This window comes from Pelodiscus sinensis, chromosome 11 (assembly GCF_049634645.1).
Source record: "Pelodiscus sinensis isolate JC-2024 chromosome 11, ASM4963464v1, whole genome shotgun sequence".
In the NCBI taxonomy this organism is placed as follows: Eukaryota; Metazoa; Chordata; order Testudines; family Trionychidae; genus Pelodiscus; species Pelodiscus sinensis.
The window spans coordinates 47807379-47827420 of NC_134721.1; the positions used below are offsets into that span (position 1 = coordinate 47807379).

Here is a 20042-nt window from a genome sequence, read left to right on the forward strand (position 1 = left end):
TTCCCCCTCCACCCTATACAAAGGAACAATCAAGGACAGTCTCCAGGAAACTAGAAGTCAAAGTTCAGTCACTGGTAGTATGACTAACCTCAACAGGGTTGGCATAGAAGCCTTTACTCGCAGGCCTGCTTTTATTATCTGAGCTATTCCCAGGGTTCAAACCATAGTCTTGCTCATATAGCAGAACCTCAGTTAGAAACTGAAGATAGCCACACATCTCATTTAGAGCTGGAAGTAGCAGAGGAAAAAACCCTGTAGTCCAGCACTTCAGTTTAAATGATTTAAAAGCTAAGGAAACTTTCTGTGCTTGTTTCATTTAAGATGGTTAAAAGCAGCACTGATCTTCTGCATAGTAAAATTTCAAAGTTGTAGTAAATCAATATTTACCTGTAAGCTTTTGAAAGAACCACCATAATGTTTTGCTCAGGATTAGGAACAACCTCCTTTCCCTAGGGGTTTGTAACCTGAGGCTCTAAAGTCAGCAGCTGGCTATTTTCATGGATAGATTTTAATTGAGCTCACTAGTTATGTGCTCTATAGAGTAGGCTCTTGCTGGTTTGTGAAGCCCTGCAAGATGGCTGGAGCCTGTTTCTTTCTTTGACCTCTGCACCATGTTAAATGGAGAAGCCATATAAAGAGTCTGTCAGTGCTTCTGTGATTGTCAGTGATTCTGCTGCAACTGATGCAGAAAGGTAATTACTTTCCAATAGTGGATGGTGCAAATAATTGTCATTGACTTTGTAGGTTGTGCTAGCTTGTTGCTACAGATAACGGAGGTACTAATTTAAAAACTGATTAGGTGAACTTAAACAGGTCTGGCTGAATGATTTGACTGAAATGGACAAACAGTGAAATGCTAGCACTACAGCCCAAGCTCTCAATCTTCCCAAACTACTGTACCCCTTTCAGGAGTCTGATTTGTCTTGTCCCCAAGTTTCCCCTCACAAATGACTGACTTTAAAAAAAAATCACAAGTACAGTGTCATAACATACTATTACTGAAAAATACCTTAATTACCATACAATTATGAAATAAATCAATTGGAATATAAATAATGCACTTATATTTGATTGTCTAGTATATCAAGCAGCATAAATAAATCACTGGCTGCATTTTTAGTTTGCACTTACTTCATTAGCTCATCCTACATAGCCTAGTGTAGAACTTTGACCAATATCTATAAAAGTTGATGTATCCTCTGGAAGACTTCTGTGTGGGGAGAAAAAGGGAAAAGCTTGAGGCCTCACCTGAACCTCCTTCCCCCCATTTTACTGAGCTTGGTGCAACCCTCAGCAAGGCTGGGGTTGACCTGCTGTGCCCAGGGAGTCAGTTCTAAGGCCAGTACTGCCCATCATTAGCAAATTTCTCTGGGACAAATGCCTGGTTTTGATAAAGTGGGGATAGCTGAGAAAGAGAACTGTCCCAGACAAAATGGGACAAGTGGCCATCCTACCTGTGTACCACTCAGGTATGCATAGCCTTAGTTGAGAACTATTGCTGTAGCCAACATCTTCAGTATTAATAGATTTTGAGATTGATGTGCAAAGGAGGAGCAAAGGGAACAGGTAGAAATAGAGTTAATGGCTTGAAGAAAAAGGTCACTTTTGCCCATCACATCCAATTATGGATATTGGAATTGCATACAAGCCTGAAAATTTACATAGCCTCAATCAAGTGCCATTTTTATACAAAATGTGTAAGTTCCAACCATCTGGTACTCAGAGGCATGGCTGTCCCTCATTTGTCATCTGGGATGCACTAAACATAATCTTACTAACAAAGATTGCAATTTAACTATGGACAGTAGGGTCAAAATTATGAACCTTTTCCAACTCTGACACACACAACTTTCTACTTATTTTAATGGTAGAGGCCCCCATTACAACCAGGTCTCTTTACAACTACAACAGTAGCTTCAGAAATGACTAATTATATGACAGAGAGGTGTAACAAACCAGGGGAGGGAAAATGAAGGCAATGACAAAACAATGTATGCCAGAAGAAATGAACTACACAGCAAGATGGTCAGGCTTGCGTGAAAAGATTAACAATGTAATTAAGAATCCATGCCAGGCACCTGAGTCCTTCAAACGTTCACTTTTTCTGTACCAGCATCTGTGACACTAGCCCCTTTCTGCGACTTGTTTTCAGCATTTTGCTGCATGTCATTAGTTTTGGAAAAGCTACCTGCATTATTTCTATATTGAAGAGTAGCTCCTCCCATTAAAACCTCACAGCTAACCAAACTGCTGCACTGTCCTGTTTGGGTTTTTTTGGCTTTAATTTTGAAATCTTTTAAGCAAGACAATTCCTTATTTACCTTTGTCAGCAAGGAGGCAGGATTGCCATATGCTATAGTAGTAGAAGAAAAAAACTAGGGGTAAATTTTCAATGTCATCCAAGGAAATTTGATGCCCAGTTTCTATTAAAATTAAAAAAAGCACCCAAATCTCCTTAAGAACATTTCAGCATACATTTTGAAGGGGCTAGCTGGAACCATGGCTTGGTGTGCTAGACTCTTCTCTCCTGGAGTAAAATGTTAATTACAGCCAGTTAAGATCTAAGCCACTGAATAGATTACTAAATTCCTTTTTGAAACCCAGAGCTAGAATATATTGTAATCCTCTTAGAATTTTTTCTTGTAAAATGTCATATTTAAGGAATGGTAGCTGTAGAACAGAACGAAGTTCTAGTCAAAGTTCATACTTTGTTACTGTGTTGTGGATTCGAATGTCACTTGGATGTTGTTAGCATGATCAAGCAGAATCTAACCAAACACGAATGTTAAAGGTAATTTCATTTAAATGCTAGTTTATAGTCTTTGTAATGCTAAAATTTTGTAAGGGTTATGTAAAAGTATTTCTATCTTAAACTTTAAGCTCCGACTCTTGTGTGGGAACATTTATTCTGGGAACAAGACACTTGCTGATCTGCAGGAAGTAAAAATTTTAAAAAACCAACCAAACAAAAACAAAACTGAATTTAACAGGCTCCTTTGCTTTGTGTTTCAGTAATTCCCCTTTTGTAAAGACTCTGGAGTAAATCAGCAGATGGATATAAGAAGCTGAGGGTAATAGTCTTTCATGGTGGCAAACAGTGTGAAAACCTAAGTACAGAGGTTTAAGCAAATTATATTCCAATTTTGACTAAATGTATCAGGTGAAGATTTCTAGTCTATACAGCAGAACTTTAGCATTACAAACACCAGAGTTAAGAACCAACCAGTCAACTGCACACTTCATTTGGAACCAGAAATATACAATCAAGCAGAATTATGAAAGAAGGAAAGAAAAGTGTTAAAAGTAAACTATTAAAGGGCAAGTAGTATTTTTCTTCTGCACAGTAAAGTTTTAAAGTTGTATTAAGTCAATGGTCAGTTATAAACATTTGAAAGAATAACCATAATATTTTGTTCAGCGTTACAAACATCTCAGAATTACCAACAACCTTCATTCCCAAGCTGGTCATATCTTTGCAAATCGATCCGAGGTAAGTAGTTGGTAGTTTCTGATTTATGCAATTGTAGCATGCATGGAAGTGCATAACAGTATACTGCAGAGCAACTGGAAATTAAGGTAAGAAAAAAACCCCAGGAGCATAATATATTCTACAACAGTCATGGCCTAAATCGTGTATGTGGTCCCTTTAACTAGTTCCCATTCTTTCCTAATTAAAAACACGAAATATTACTATTGAAAAGGAAAGAGATTTAGAGACTGGCTCACAATCTGAAATTAGGCTCCCTAATTGTTCATAAATTGTAGTTTGCAGCTGTCTGGTCACATGATGCACTAGTGTTACTAGCAAAGGAAAACAGACCAGTGGCAGATAAATGCAGAGTAGTAACAACAGTTCACATTCCTTGAAAGACAGCAATAAATATATATAGATTTATTGCCCTTTTAGGAATGTATTTTGGATGTAAATTCTGTTCTATTTGCTTAGGGATTTTATGCAAATAGCAAGAGAAACAGTCAACATATTAAATGTGTGGGAACTTGTTCAAAACACTAACCTTTAGTTATAAATCATTCACATACATATTAAAGAAATACAAAGTTTTTGAAAATTTATGCCACCATTGTGGTCAACGTAGGGTTTTTTTGGGGGGGGGGAGATCTGTGATATTTTAGAATTTCTAGAGATAAATTAAGACACATCTAAATTGGCACAACTGCAGAATTCCATCCATCTAGATAGACATCTTAGAATTATAAGATGCTGCACTTAAGAATGACACTGAAGCTTGACCCTACATTTAATTTATTTTATTAAAATAAGATAATCAGAGGAACCTTAGTTTACAATAAAGGCATTTTCTCAGGAGCAATAAAAACAAAATTAAACCCAAATCAGCAAGAAAAACTGTATACTCAGTTTCTTCTTTTATAGTGCATCTCTCGGAAGACAGCTTCAAATGGGTTGAAGTTGCTGCATGTTTTGCAGAAATATATTGATAATGTTACTTAGCCTTTCCTCATCCAAAAAAGTGTGTCCTTCCACACTTGATACCGCATTGGGCTGCAAGAAACAAGTCAATAGTACCAAAAAAGCTTTAAGTTACTAGAGAAGACCACAGCAAAACTGTGCTTGTCTCCTTCTCTGAGCAGTACTATTCAGAATATATTCCACTCTTCTGCAGAAGTTTTCCTTCTATGTGCAAAATTATTTCTGTGTTGACTTAGCAATTCATTATAACAGATTTCATCTGCTTCGTGAGTACTCTTCGCGGGAGCAGATTTCCAGAATTAGTTTCTTTTTCTTCTCTCAGTTTTGTTTGTAGATGGTCATTTTAGTCGAAATCCCCCAACTTTGCAGTGGCACATGGCATGGGACAGCCAAAAGACAGTACCAAGCTGCAATATTTCTTTCCTCAAATACTGAGACATCCTTGCTATAAAAATATCATTTTAAAAATCAGAATCAGATCCAGACACAAAACTGCTAAAGAAATGTCCATCTTTTCTGCTTATGGGAAAATAAGGCTCAAGTGCATCTATTAAAAAAATAGTAATAGATTTTCTTGATTACAGTCTCAGTTAACTCTATCCCAATAAAAGAAGTGGTAGAAAAAGGCAACGTGGAGAATGTCCTTATAGGATTACAACTGTAGAAATCCTTAGCAGCTTGTTCTTAAAACTGGGAGACAGATAATCCCGCCGGCACTGCAACCCTGTACACTGAGGCATTAAAAGCACAATTGCTATGACTGTTTTTCTCTCTCTCATCATTGGTTGAGCAAGAGAGCATGTGCACTCCTAAAAAATAGGCAGCCTTGTGGATGTGAATGTGCATGAATTTATGTCCTCTGTGTGGGCTGCGCGATGCAGGGAAGGTTCAGAAGCACTACGGTTGATTTTGGGTAAAGAATGCTGCAGCAATTCAATGGAAGACAGTATCTGGAAAAAAAACACCAAAAGACCTTCTTGAAATAAAAGTATCCTGTTAGAAACGACCTGCCTGAAAACATTTTTAACCCCAAATCTCAGCTTATTATGGTATTTGATTGCTCTTCAAGACTGGGGCTTGTTTAGTCTGCAGGAGAGAAAAGCGAAGGGAGATGTGATAGCAGCCTTCAACTTCCTGAAGGGGGGTTCCAAAGAGAATGGAGGGAGGCTGTTCTCAGTAGTGACGGATGGCAGAATGAGGAGTGATGATCTCAAGTTGCAGTGGGGGAGGTCTAGTTCAGATAGCAGGAAAAACTATTTCACTGGGAGGGTGGTGAAATCTCCATCCCAAGAGATTTTTAAATCCCAGCTTGACAAAGCCCTGGCTGGGATGATTTAGTTGAGGTTGGTCCTGTTTTGGGCAGGGGGTCGGATTTGATGACCTCCTGAGCTCTTTTCTAACCCTATGATTCTAGAATTCTAACAGTGTATATAAAATGAGGTTCTTTAATGACATTGCAAAATTTTAGTGCAGCTTAGATTATTAATTGTGAAGTGTACAGGGAAGCAGACTCATGCAGGGCCTGAGTCTCAAAAATATTTACCAAGAATAAGAGAGAAATAACATTTCCCAGTTTTCTGTGGACTTATATTCCATCTTCACTACTGAGCTGCAAATTCTTAAAAACATTATTTCTGTAGTTTTTTTGCAAAACAGAGTATGCAATAGATCATTCTAGGACTTGTTTAAAAATTAATATTAAATAAAACTCCTACCTGTGGAAATAGAGGCCTTTCCTCCTTTACTTTCTTCACACAATCTGCTACGAGCCTCTTCATAGCTTTGGGACAGTTCTTGTACAGTTTACTGAGGTCTGGAGATGCATAACCTCGACCAACCATAAAAATGATCTAAACAAGGAGGCACAAACATAGATAAACTGAACACCTATAGTGTGAATTATTTCAGTGCCCTTAAATACATGCTTTAACATGGAAGTATTGAAGGCAGGTCCTACTATATTAAAATGTTTGTCAAAATTAATGAACAGGAACCATGGTCCTGCTTTTCCAATAGATGACACTAGCAGTTTAAGTGACACTGCATAATTAATGTATCTGTATATTCTTTTTTATATATTAATCATACTAGCAAAAAGGCTAAAGTGTAGAGCATTTCCTGACAAATAACTTGCAGGAGTTGAAGAGTTCAAGTGACAAAGGACCCTAAATCCAGCCAGAAAGTGTCCAATTCACGTGATTACTCATTCATCTACCAATATATTTTGATTGATCAAAACAAAACAGAATTTTAATTAAAAACTTGTAAAAACACAGGTCCATTTAAAAAGGGTAATAAAGTGGAAGAAGGCTTCTTACAATATTTAACTGCAAAGTATTTTTTTCTTAAGATAAGCTTCTATATTCTTAGTTTGTGAGCCAAGGTGCAAAACAATGTCCGCAGGTTTTGTTCCTTCTCGATCAGCAAAATATTGACTGAGATTTAGCAATACTGTTGCTCAGACTTTCATGACTCTTAACCAGCTACAGCAGATCAGTAACAGACCAACAAGTGATATCTTGGCCTAAGTTAAGCTAATAACACACAGGATTTGGTCTCTATATACAGAATAATAAAAATATTGCAACTGTACCACACATATATAATTGAAAACTGCTAAAGTTCTCACAGAAAACCAACTGCCTAACATTAAAAAAAGTTGATGACATAAGAGTCCGTTTACAGTACAGGAGAAATGTTCCATCCACTTCAGAAATAAATACTGGTATTTATTTGAATGGTAATAAGACAACCTTGTTAATACTATTGATAGGCCAGTATTTTACAACAGGGATGGATGTTCAAAGCTTTCATATAATTCATTACTAAAGCTTCAAAAGACAACTCAAATCACAACACTGGAGGTAAAGCTGGCTTACGAGTTAAAGTCTGTACCATGCCAGTGGAGATTACTGAGGGAAATATCCATTCATAAATAAATATGGCACCTGAATATAGCAACACATTCAGGAAAATATTTTTTTATTAATATGTTTTCAATTTAGTAAATTCCAGGATAGTTCCAAGTGTCAAGATTTCTAGATATTAATGTGCTACCTTCCTGGAAGAAAATCTTGCCCCAGAGCCTCTAGTGGGGTCTCAGTACGAGCAATGGTGGCGGTGCTGTCACAGACCCACTCCCTGCAGCAGGTTGATCTGGAGCAGCACCCATGCCCCAGATGGAGTCAATCCCTGCCCCAGACACTGTTTGGGGATCGGCCTGGGCAGATTCTGCCTCTCAAAAGGCTGCAGCCAGAGCTGAGTGAGCAGGACCCTTGGGAAGTGGAATCTGCCCAAGCTGAGCTGCCAGGTGGCTTTGCTGGTTCCCGAACAGTGTCCAGGGCAGGGAGGCTGGGCGAGGGCAGAACCTGTGGGATGCAGAGTCACATGATGATGTCACTCTGTCATCCCACATTACACTTTTTTATATATAATATATAGAAATATAAAATGTGGACACTTGTTGCACAGAGTCAGTAAACAAAATCTCCAGAAATACAATGCATGACCAGAGCTGGATGTTTCTCACCTGATCTCGGTTGTTAATATGGGAGTATGGCAGTTCTCCTGTCATCAGTTCATATAATACTATTCCATAGGAGTAGACATCTGATTGAAAACTAAATGGGTTATTATCTTGCATCCGGATCACTTCTGGTGCCTTTGAAAAAACAAATTAATAACTACATTAGCTTGGAAGGAAAAAAACACATTAGCATAAGACAGGATAAGTTAATTCTGTACACTAGTAAAGGAATTTAAAAAATGACTGACAGATTTTGGTAATCACTCCATTTACTCTGCCATGGATCAAACCTATTATTACACTGGATGATGATTGAGAGAAACATTTACCTGTTTACCACAAGATAAAATATTTACTGTTTTTACTCAGAATACTACTGTATGTGTGAAAGTGGCAAAATTAACCATAACTACTGACTCAGTGCCGTCACTATCAATTTATAATTTAAAATAACCAGTAAGGCAGAAGGAGCAATTTGCTTATCTGAAAACAACGACAGCCTGAATGTGGTTTCAGTAAATCTGCAGTTGTCCTGATATCTAGACAGGCAAATAAAAAATAAAAAAAAAATCTCTCTGAAGAATTTCTCACTTTGCCACAAACATGTATTTTTAAATATTAACAACATATATGCACATATATTGCTCAGGCTTCAGACCAGAGAAAAACATATTACAGGCATCAGCATATTCTGCGAGCCTTTTAAAGCTACAGAGTAAGCGAAGTGAAATATGGGACCTTTTCCCAATAGTGGACATGAACTGAAATAAGCAGCCCACAAAGTCAAACACATCTTTGTACTTCACCTATTTTCTTGATTTTCTTTTAAGTGTGCTAATTGAACAGAAAAATTTAGTTATGAGAACAATAATAAAATATTAGTAAGGGCTTGTTCTCACTTGCTTTGCTATCAACAGAAGCAGGATCAAGCCCTAAATTGGGACCTTTATGAACCACAAAAACCCATTTCAGCTCCTACAAGAGAGTTGTAAGTAATTCTTCCTGGCTAAGAATTTGCTAGAATATAACTACCGATTCTAACCTAAAATCAAAAACAGATATTTGAATTTAAGTCCTATGGAAAACTTTAGACAATTTACTTTGCTGGTGTTCTAAAAAGTCTATGCCAAAATGAAAGAAAAATTTCAGACAACAGCCTTGAAGTTTCACTTTTACCAGTATTAGAAATTTAGTCTTACATCTTTTTCTTCATAAAATGAAATTAGCAAAAATAGTCTGACTGGAATAGCATATTAAGTATGTAAAACTCAAACAGTGCTCCTAATACTAAAATGTCCATAAAAAGGAATGTGAAAAATATACAAAGAAGTTTTACTTAACACCTCAGAGAGTATTAATTTTGAAAAAAGATTTAAACGCTTTAAAAAAAACCATGTCACTTTCATCATTTATAATTACTGTAAACTTCTGATAATCCAGGGGGTGCTGGATTATTAGATATGCTGGACTATCGGAAAGGGGAGCTATGAGGGGTCTAGGTGGTGTGGGGGGGATGCCACCCCAGACCCCTCATAGCCCCCCTTCCAATAGTCCGGCTCTGTCCCAGGCGTCCCTGATTCAGCCGCTGCTGGTCAGTTTCAGCAGCAGCTGAATCCAGATGCCTGCAGCAGAGCAGCTGGGGTGCTGCCAAGTTGGTCCGGTAGCGCCGCCCCTTGGTGCTGCGAGATCAACCCGGCAGCACCCCAGCTGCTCTGCCCCAGTTGTCCCCAAGTCAGCTGCCACTGAAACTGACCAGTGGCTAGTCAGTTTCAGTGGCGGCTGAATCGGGGACAGCTGGGGTGCTGCCGGGTTGGTCCCGCAGCACTTAGGGGCAGCACTACGGGACCTACCGGCAGCACTCCAGCTGCTCTGCCCCCAGCTTTCCTGATTCAGCCACTGGTCAGTTTCAGCAGCAGCTGAATCGGGAAAGCCGGGGGCAGAGCACCTCCAATGGTCCGGCTGTCCGGAGCACTTCCGGGTTCCTGATGGTGCCAGACTATCAGGAGTGTCGACCAATGGAGTTTTACTGCGTTTTTTAAATTTTTCACACATTTTTTTACAATGAAAAAAGATTGGTCAATATTTTCTAGATTATGTTCTAAAACAATGCTACATGATTCACACTGCATGAGGATACTTATGTCAACTAAAATCATTTACTGAATTTTAAATATTTTAATTAACACATGTTAACACTTCTGAATTTTAATACTAGACTACCTGCAATTGCTACTTTAAATGTGAGCTCTTGGTTTTAATATGGGCTGGCAGTTTTCATTGTTACTTTACATTTATGTTTTGAGAAAACCAGGAAATACTTGTTAAGAATACAAGGATGCTTGACTAAGATTTGTTTATGGAAGATAAGTACATAAATAATCTAACACACAATAGCAAACAAGAATTTTACCAAAAAATCAATGCTTCATAAAAGCTTTATTCCCCCTTTCTTTTGTGTAATGTTTTTATTTCCTAAAAGTAATTTAGACCTATCGTTCTAAAAAACTGAAATGGTTTATGACAAAACAGGTATCTGCTGCAAGCCAAATGCTAAAGAAAACTTCATATACTCCTTGCTGTTTACTCATTACAGTTAAAACTTTATTTGCCAAAAACTGTCAATCTGAAGTGTTCAGTCATATTTTATTGGTTTTCAAGTGCCCATCACTGTAGTACCCAATTCTTTAGAATTCTTTAGTCAAGTTCTTGGTTCTACAAACATGTGTGTTCAGCATTAAAATTAATATAGGGCATGACAATCCTGCGAATAAATCAAAGAAAAAGACAGAAAATATATTATCTTCTTTAACTACAAGAAGTTAAGTGTCATAAGATTATAGCCTACGTTGAAATATAGCAAACCATAAAGTATTGGACTATAATCTCAGAGAAGTACTTTGTTGGTCTTTGCCAAGAAGAGCTTCTCACCCTTGAATGGGTGATCTTCCACTGTCCTAACAAAAATCACTACTGCGGTTTTCAGGAAACACAAAGTATTAATCCAGCAAAACTGAACATTTTTTAAAATCCCATTATACCAAGGGAATACAAATTAATAGCTTTAATAAGTGGCATATTTTTCTAAAAATTAGAATAATTAACTTTGTGTTATATATCAGAGGGGAAGCGGTGTTCGTTTGAATCTGCAAAAGCAACGAGGAGTCCTGTGGCACTTTATAGACTAACAGATTTATTGGAGCATAAGCTTTCATGGGCAAAGACCCATTTCGTCACATGCGTTTTTGGCTGTGATGAGCTTCCTGGAGCCTGCTATACTAGAATAGGTGATTTTAACAGTATATTTATTTTGAAGCACAATACAAGCAAAATACCAAACAACTTCTAAAGACATCTGATACTTTCAAACCTTTAGGTGGAGCAAGTATTTTGCTACCCTATCAAACCATCTTTAAAAATGATGCAGGATTGACACAAACATTTGCTCTATGCTGGTAAATCACTGTCAGGAGTAGGCACACAAAACAACAAAACACATGACACCCTCATCTCCAGGGTAAGGAGACCAAATATCTGAAGAAACCTACATGCTTTGGAACAACAAAGTACTTTTGAGTAGACAACTAATTAACAACAGCAATATATGAATACATACATTTATAAACGTGTATTTGCAATTTCCCTTTGTTTTAATATATAAGTTTCCATTTTACTGTCAAAACAATTTGACTCACATTATTCTCCAACTGATGAAAAGCAGTTTGAGTTTGCACAAAAAAAAAGAGGCAGAACTGAAAAAAAAAAATCAAATATTTTTCTTACCATCCAAAGGACTGAACCAGACAGCTGCTCCACCTGCTGAGATCCACTCCACCTGGATTTTACTGTTGCCAAACCAAAATCTCCTATTTTCACCGTAAGGCCTTCATGAAGAAATATATCTAAAAGGCTGTTTAGGAATGTGTGTAAATCTGATTGGATTTTCTATCACCTTTACCAAACAAGGAGGGGGACTGTTTGCTGGATGGCAGCAGGAGTCAGGCTCTCTCTACCACACTCTCACCATGACGGTCGGAAGCAGTGGGGAGACCATCGCTGGGGTTAGGAGCCATTGCCCCCAATGTTTGCAGGTTTTGCCATTCCTAGTAGTGCCAGGAATGCATCCACCACAAATGGTGAGACTTTAACGTATAAGTCACACGTATCAAGAAAATAAGTGACATGCAAAAGGAAACTGCAAACTCTTTATTCCGTACATATTATTTAACTGGGCTACCTTGAGGCTACGTCTAAGTTTTATACTGCAGAGCCCACAGCATGTGTAACAGCTAAGATTTTTAGTGGTTACATGGTTACCCTTTTAAATGACTTTTTACATCCCTAGTATATATCCCTCAGTGCAATGTTGTGGGAAGACTGTGTTGATCCCTGTGCATTGGGATTCCTTCCAAGTTCTCCCACAGCCTCCTCAGGTGCTGGGAGCAACATCAAGAGTGGCTCAGTGAGCTCTCCATGCTGAAGAATATGAAAGCAGCACAGCAGCCTATCTGCTCCCCCTTCAGCAGCAGTCTGTTCTCCATTGTGTTCCTTGTGCAAGCAGAACAGGAGCATTCCAATTATTTGCTCTTTCTTTGTTCCCCAAATGGAGCAGCGCACTCAGCTGACAGTTACTTCCCAGAGGTTTTAAAGGAGAGAGGTACATGCCTGCAAGGCAGCAGAGATGAAAACACTGAGCAGAAGGATTAGTGCAGGCACTGTGGGATACTAGTGGAAGCCAGTTCTGTCAACAAAACAGAGACAGTTTTGGCAACAAAATCTGGTAGTGTAGATTTAGCCTCAAAGTCAGTCAATTAAGTTAAAATGGGACATTCCAAGATTGCATATGCACACAGGTAAGGAAAAGTAACTGTATAAATATAAACTTAAACAACAAATGGTCTAGTAGCACTTTACAGACTAACAAAACATATAGATGGTATCATGAGCTTTCATAGGCACAACCCACTTCTTCAGAAAACTCCGGTCATCTGAAGAAGTAGGCTATGTCCACGAAAGTTCATGATACCATCTATATGTTTTATAGAACCACAGAATCATAAAGCTGGAAGATACCTCAGGAGATCATCAAGTCCAGCCCCCTGCCCAAGTCTATGAAGTGCTACCAGACCATTCGTTGTTTTTAAGTTTATCCTGTACAGACTAACTCGGCTACCCCCTGAAGCTTCTGTATAAATACATACATCTTTATGGCTGGGGGATGATTTCCTCTTGATCACTAAAGAGAACTGTTTTTTTAAACAATTGCTGAAATTTAACTTGAACGTTTCAGCCTCACACAAAGATCTTCACAGTCACAATCATATTTATATTCAGTCACCAGTCAGATACCAAGTTAAATCATTGAAAGGCATTTGACTTAGAGAAAGGATACTATTTGATTTCATGTCTCTGTGGATGATATTCTTTGCATGTAAATAGCTGTAAAAAGAAAAAAGTTTTTAAAAATATTTCTAATGTTAATCAACTTAATTTGGCAAAGCAAAATTCGTCTAAATAAAAGTTCATAAAATACAAAAAAATCTGAATAAATTATAAAAATTATACTACTAAGTGTTAGAAGGCTATAGTTCAACTTGTTCTAAATTTAAAATTTGGTGCTAAACACCCTTTGGCTTCATAGCATATATATAATTTTACTAGTCACAATTAAGACGAAAACCAGAATATACCCATGGATTTCTGTAGGTCTTTAATACAGTCATTTTTCGCTTAAGCTTCATTTGCTGTTTATGTAGCAACAGTTCAACATTTGCCTTCAACAGGAATATACTACAAGAACGGTATCATTCATTTCCACACGATTTGGTCATCACCTTTTCTTTTACAAAGGGATGCAACTAATCATTAGTGTAAAATTAACTTTACCTAATTTTTCATTACATGAACCTACATCAACCTAAAATTACACCAGTGAGGCTGAAATCAATCTAAAATTGTTTGCCAATAAATGAAAGGTTAAACTATATCTTCCAGCTTCTTCCTTGGAGAGCAAACCAAACATTGCATATAGCTAATTACAAACTTACTGAAAACTTGTGAACTGCCCCCCATCTCTGAAAGGCTGATAGAGATTGTGTCTCAGATTTAAGAGCAAGAAAAAAAGGTTATTTAAATCCTGAGGCAGCATTGTCAAGAATTTTGTAACTTATTGTAATCTTCCTGCACCCCATGCTGACAGATAATTATAAAGGCATACTACCACCGTAAATATGAGAAACTACAGAGATTTTCTAAATTATTTAGTTGCTTACAATTGGGTTTTAAAATTTATACTGAGCCAAAATTTACACAAATATCTGCCTACCAAAAAACTAAATATATTTCACTAGAAGATCTGATTTTCAATAGAACCCACACAAGGAGACAAAAATTGGGCAAGGACACTGTACTGAAATGAGAAGTGTGGACAGGTTAGACAAACAGAATTGACTAGGACAGGGCTACTTAACATGTGGCCTGCGGCCTGTTTGTTTGCAGCCCGCAGTGCGGTTCGGGTTTACGTGGGGCTCAACATGCGACCTGTGGGTGGGATCCTTTGAATATGGCCTCCACTGGGAACATGGCTCCACAATGGCAAGGCATCTCCCAGGCGGGGTAAGCCCTGAAAGACGCAAGTGGATGGGTTGGCTGGAATAGACGGGTACAGGGTATCGGCATTTCTAGCTCCCAAGGGAGGAGATGCCAAGAGCACCGGACCACTGTGGGACGTGCTGGCTGTTGAGCCTTGTGAGCAGAACCCGAGAAGTGCTGATTGGCTCACACTGACCACATTTGAGTGCTGCGCCATGGCTTAAGGCTTAATCTTTGTATTCATGCCCGTCAGTGTGAAATAAGCTATTTTCATATATTTGCATACATCTTTGCATGGATATGCAACCCCACTTAAGTTGCAGCCCTCAGCATGTGCTGTGAGCATCACTGTGGCCCTTGGAGTTTCCAAAGTCGAGTAGCCCTGGACTAGGACAAGGAACCAGGGGTGAGGCAGAGATAGCACAGGATGGGGCAGAAGGGTTTTTCAGTTCACTTTTTTAAAGACCATTGAAATTACATTAAAAAAAGAAGACACTAGAAAAACATTAAATTTCCAGAATCAGGCATTCAAACATTAGGAAATGCCAGAATTAGAATATCCTGTGCAACCTTAATTCAATCCCCTTCTGCATGTGCATTAGGATATCGTTTCTGATTACATGATGGCATATTTTTCTCCAGTATTTTATAAATAAGTGAACATTTTAAAATTACATGACACAAAGATTTCTACTTGTGTTTTCAAGGTCTGAAAAATTAAATGTTCTGAAATGTGAGTCAGACTCCAGCCAATATTACCTTCCCTAATAATTTGTCCACAATAGAACTTCAGAGTTACAAACACCAGAATAACAAACTGACCAATCACACATCTCATTTGGAACTGTAAGCAAAAACACCAAAAAACCAAAACAATCCCCCCCCCAAAAAAACAATTAGGCAGCCGCAGTGACAAAAAAGAGCAAATACAATACAGCCGTGGTCACCAACCCATTGATTGCGATCGACTGGTCGATCGCAAGGCCTCGATCAGTTCATCGCGAGGCGTTCCGGGGCCCCCATTGTCCTCCACCCCCAAAAAGCCCCACTACCTACCTCCAGTGACAATGGAGGTAGTGGCAGCTTTCCGCTGGGTGGACGGAAGTCCTGAAATGCGCATTACTTCCGGGGGTTCTGGAAATGTACTGGCTGCTTCCTTGCCCCAGGTCTGTGGCTGCTGGGATCTTACTGGGGGAGTCCCCAGAGGCGCACGCTAGGATTTCCCCTCTCTGCAGGAGCGGGGGAGTCGGCCCTGGAGGGGGCATGCTCAGGGGCTTCCTTCCTCCGCGGCGGGTCAGCCATAGAGGGAGCTCGTGCACGGGCTTCCCTGCTCCGTGAGAGGGGGGAGTTGGGCCAGGAGGGGGGCGCGCAATGGGAGCTTACCTCCTCTGCAGGGGGAAGGGAAGGGAGTCCTGGGGAGAGGCGGGTGCAGGGGACTCTCCCCCCACTGGCACCCTGACCCCTGCTGCAGAACCCTGTCCCCTGCCCTCCTCCCCACCCCCCGCCGGCACCCTGTCCCCTCTCCCCCACTGGCACCCTGTCCCCTGCTACACAACCCTGTCCCCTGCCCTCCCGGCACCCTGTCCCCTGCCGCAGAACCCTGTCCCCACTGGCACCCTTCCCCAGTACCATTTCCCCTGCTCCCACCAACACAGTTAGGGCCACGTTAGTGAGGCTTGAGGGGTTTTGGAGGAGTTATTTTTTTGCATCTCACTTGTGTGACCCCAACTGACTTTTCTGTGGGTCAGTGATCCCTGATTCAAAAGAGGTTCCCCGCCCTTCTCATAAATAAAAACGATGCAGAAATTTTTTGTGTTTGACATAGTGTTTTATTAAAAAAATGAAGCCTGGCCATCAAACCCCTATCTGGCCACAGCATCATAACACTCCTGCACCACCCTTTCCCTCACACCCTAGATCTGAGCCTATCATACACTGGAACCCCTTGCCCTGAGCCCCTCACATACCCCAACCCAAATTTCTGCACCCTTACATCCACAAGCTTGTGGCTCCATCTAACCCCAACACTGCCCCCAACCTCCATCTGACCCCAACACTGCCCGGCCTGGAGCCCCCTCCCCGAACCAGCATCCCCTTCTCCACCTCTTCCTGATCCAGATTTCCTCCCAGAGCTTTCCTCTCACTCCTTCCCACACCCAAATCCCTCATTCCCACCCCAGAGCCTACACATCCTGTCTCAACCCAGCAAGGGTACGGCTAGACTGCAGGAGTTTTTCAGGATTCCAGAGATATCCGAGAAAAACTCGTCTGCATCCAGGGATGTATTTGTTCTTCCGTGTTTTTAGTGAAAGAGCAAACATGCTCTTTCGGTCACCCCTATATTCCTCTTTCCAAAATAAGGGATTTTTCTGATATTTGGTCTAGTCTAAACAGGCCAAATGTTTGAAAAAAATCTCTTCCAACAGAAGCATTGGAGGAAAAAAAAGGCAGTATAAGGGTTGGGGATAGCAAGTGATGGAGAGGAGGAGAATAGAAAGGGTGGGGCCGAGCTTCAAGGAAGGGGCAAGGCTTCAAGGAAGGGGTGGTAGATCTTGGCTTGTTCTGTCATTTAAAAAGTGATCTTGGGTGTAAAAAGGTTGGAGACCACTGCAATGCAGTATGCAGTTAAACATTAATTACTAAACAAAGGGAAGGCGCTACATAATACGACTTTGAAACTTTACTTAAGTCAATGTTCATTTGTAATTTTTTGAAAGAACGATAATGTTCTGTTCCAAATTACAAACAAATCTCCATTCCCAAGCTGTTCCTAACTGAAGTTTAATATCTATCACACATTAGGACAATGTTTCTTTTATGTAACAGATGTTCCTGAAAGAGACTGGTAGATCAGAATACACAACTTTTAATCCTACTCACTCCATTCCTTGTGCTGTCTGTCGGGCAATATCGATGAGCTGGAACATTTGGAACTTGGTCTCTTGTACATGCAAGTGTTTATACAAACTGCTCCCTTCGCACCACTGTGTAACAATAGCCAGATTATCTTTAGTCATGTAGCCCATGAACAGCAAAATATTAACATGCCGGGTCTTCCTAATGAAAGAAATGGAAAGAACAAAAAACCATCTTTTACAAATTTGTTACCTTCACTGAAAAACGTGTTTCTGCTTCCGCCTGCCAGGGTCTGTACCACAGGTACTCCCAAACTTGGAACAGCATGAGTATGGACGTTAGTACAATACTTAAGTATAAAGTGACGGAATCTAACTCCTACAGTATCTGTAAAGGCAAATTATCATGCTCTTCTATATTACTTAGAAAAAGTTAATTGAAATAGTAGCAAAAGGTCAAAGTGTAGTTTACAGATGACATTAAACGTTCTGAATACAGTGGAGTATTTCATAGCATGATGGCAGACAAATGTAACTTGTGTGGTGTAAAACAATTCATGGAGGCAAAAATAGCTATTCCTAAATATATGAAATATATTGTGGGATTCCTACTTCATTATGGATAGACCTGACAGTGGACACTGCGCAAACAGTTATTAAACTAAGAGGTTTCCAGAGTTGACTAGGGAATGGATTTTAAAAGTACAGAAAATACTATAACATTATAAAAAGAAAACACGCCTTCATATCAAATAATCTGTGCAGTATCACTCACCTGAACTGAAGAGACTGAAGAGTTCCAGAGAATAACACAAAAATTACAGCAGGGCTTACAAAGATTAATATTATTTAGCTCAGAAAGAAGAGTACAAGGGATAATGTATGAGGTATTTAAAATTCTAAAGATCGCAAAACTGACTAGTACATTTACTATCCTGCACCATATGATATGGTGACACTCAAAAGGCAGTAAATGTATAGTCCATAACAAAAAACTCTGTACCATTTACTACACAGAAAATAAATAAAACCTGATATATACACTATTAGAAAAGGAAGAAATATAAAATTATGCAAATCCATGTTATCAGCTCACCTTAATACAGCCACTTCATTTCTGAAGGCCTGAAACTGTTCTGGGGTTGGATTTACAATCTTTAATATCTTTACTGCTACATCCCCTGCAAATATATTTAACATACAAGTTACCAACATGCTTGTCACTGTCTTACAGAGTAGCATTATCACCTCTACACTTAAAAATTAACATACTGAAATCTGAAGGTACAATCTAGTTATCATCTAGGGGAAACGAATTATTGTGAAAGCTTTGTTATCTGACACTCATGGGGAATGAGAGTTGCCGGTTAATTGAATGTGCTGGATATTCAAGCAAAGGGTTAGGCAGCTCGAGGCAGATTAAGGGGGAAGGTGGTGCCTGCTGATGACGTCACCTGGCAGTGCCCACAATAAAGTTTTCTGGTAAAAAAGTGCCAGATAGAAAAGCAATATACAGTAAAAGCTTTGTTAATTAAGAGTTATTTGGGGGAAAACACATCCTCCGCACATTGTATCAAACATAGTATCCACTGTATTTGACAGATTTCCAATAGTAACCCAAATTCTCTTCTCAGTTTTAGTACACAGAAATACCTTTTCTACTAAATTTATAGAATTAGCTTGTTATTCCCTCAAAATGTGTCTAGAGCACAGCAGAATAAACCGAATGAGTTAAAAGTGTAAATTACAGTTAGTGGACAAAGGAAGCATAATAGCTCAGCAGTTTTTAACTATATGATGAATCATATTGCAAAATATTATTTGAAAAGCAAATTCAAATTAACTGGAAGTGAACATCTGATGAAGGAATATAAACAAAAACCAAAGTTAAGCAGCTACTCAGTTTATGTATAGGAGGACTAGTATCCAGTGTTAGCTATTTACAATTACATAACCTGGGTAAATAGAGAGAGAGAGAGAGAGAAAGAGAGAGAGAGGAATATGATTCAGAAAAGCATAATAATAATGGTACGAAGCTGAGCAAACGAATATCAGAAGTAGGGATGTCAGTGTGTAGATGAGTACACAGTTAACCAATAAGTCTGTGCGTATCAGTTTATCTTGTCAACTACACACAGTGGGGGTGGGGGCGGGGGCAGGGGAGAGAGCAGGAGCCAGTGCTCATGAGAAACTGGCTCCCCATGAGCACCAGATCCACCTGCTTTCCTTTCCCTTCCCATCTCCTCCCCTCCCTCCCAAGTGCTGCGGAGGAGGGCAGGCGGGAGCCGATACATGCGAGGAACCGGCTTTTAAGCTGGCTCTGCAGACCTGCCTGCCCCACCACTTGCTGCCTCCTAAAGAGGCGGCCGGGTTAGCGGGGGGATGCTGGCAGGAGCCAGTCCTGGGGGGGGAGCCAGCTTAAAAGCTGATTTCCCCCAACATCAGCTCTGTATCATCACCTACCCTGTCCCCCCGGCGCTGCTGCCTCTATCAGAGGCAACAGCGTGGGGGGAAATAGGGGAGGCTGCTCCAAAGCAGCCTCTGTCCATGGTGGGCCTGGGCTCACCACAAACAGAGGCTTCTCTGTGGCAGCAGCCCCTATGTGTATGGGGGGGAGAGGTAG

General features: G+C 39.8%; 1 protein-coding gene across 6 annotated transcripts in view; it reads right to left on the minus strand.

Annotated features, from left to right (window-relative positions):
* Positions 1 to 4254: 4254 nt before the first annotated feature.
* The window catches only part of RAF1 (Raf-1 proto-oncogene, serine/threonine kinase), an 84606-nt gene continuing 68818 nt past the window's right edge, over positions 4255 to 20042 (minus strand). For all 6 annotated transcript variants that reach the window (XM_075939643.1, XM_075939645.1, XM_075939644.1 and 3 more), the window contains 7 exons: positions 18516 to 18600; positions 17445 to 17621; positions 13366 to 13412; positions 11757 to 11875; positions 7980 to 8111; positions 6166 to 6300; positions 4255 to 5400 (listed from right to left, as the gene is read on the minus strand). In XM_075939643.1, coding sequence (XP_075795758.1) covers positions 5260 to 5400; positions 6166 to 6300; positions 7980 to 8111; positions 11757 to 11875; positions 13366 to 13412; positions 17445 to 17621; positions 18516 to 18600 — 836 coding nt within the window. In that variant the 3' untranslated portion in view covers positions 4255 to 5259. The remainder of the gene's footprint in view (positions 5401 to 6165; positions 6301 to 7979; positions 8112 to 11756; positions 11876 to 13365; positions 13413 to 17444; positions 17622 to 18515; positions 18601 to 20042) is intronic.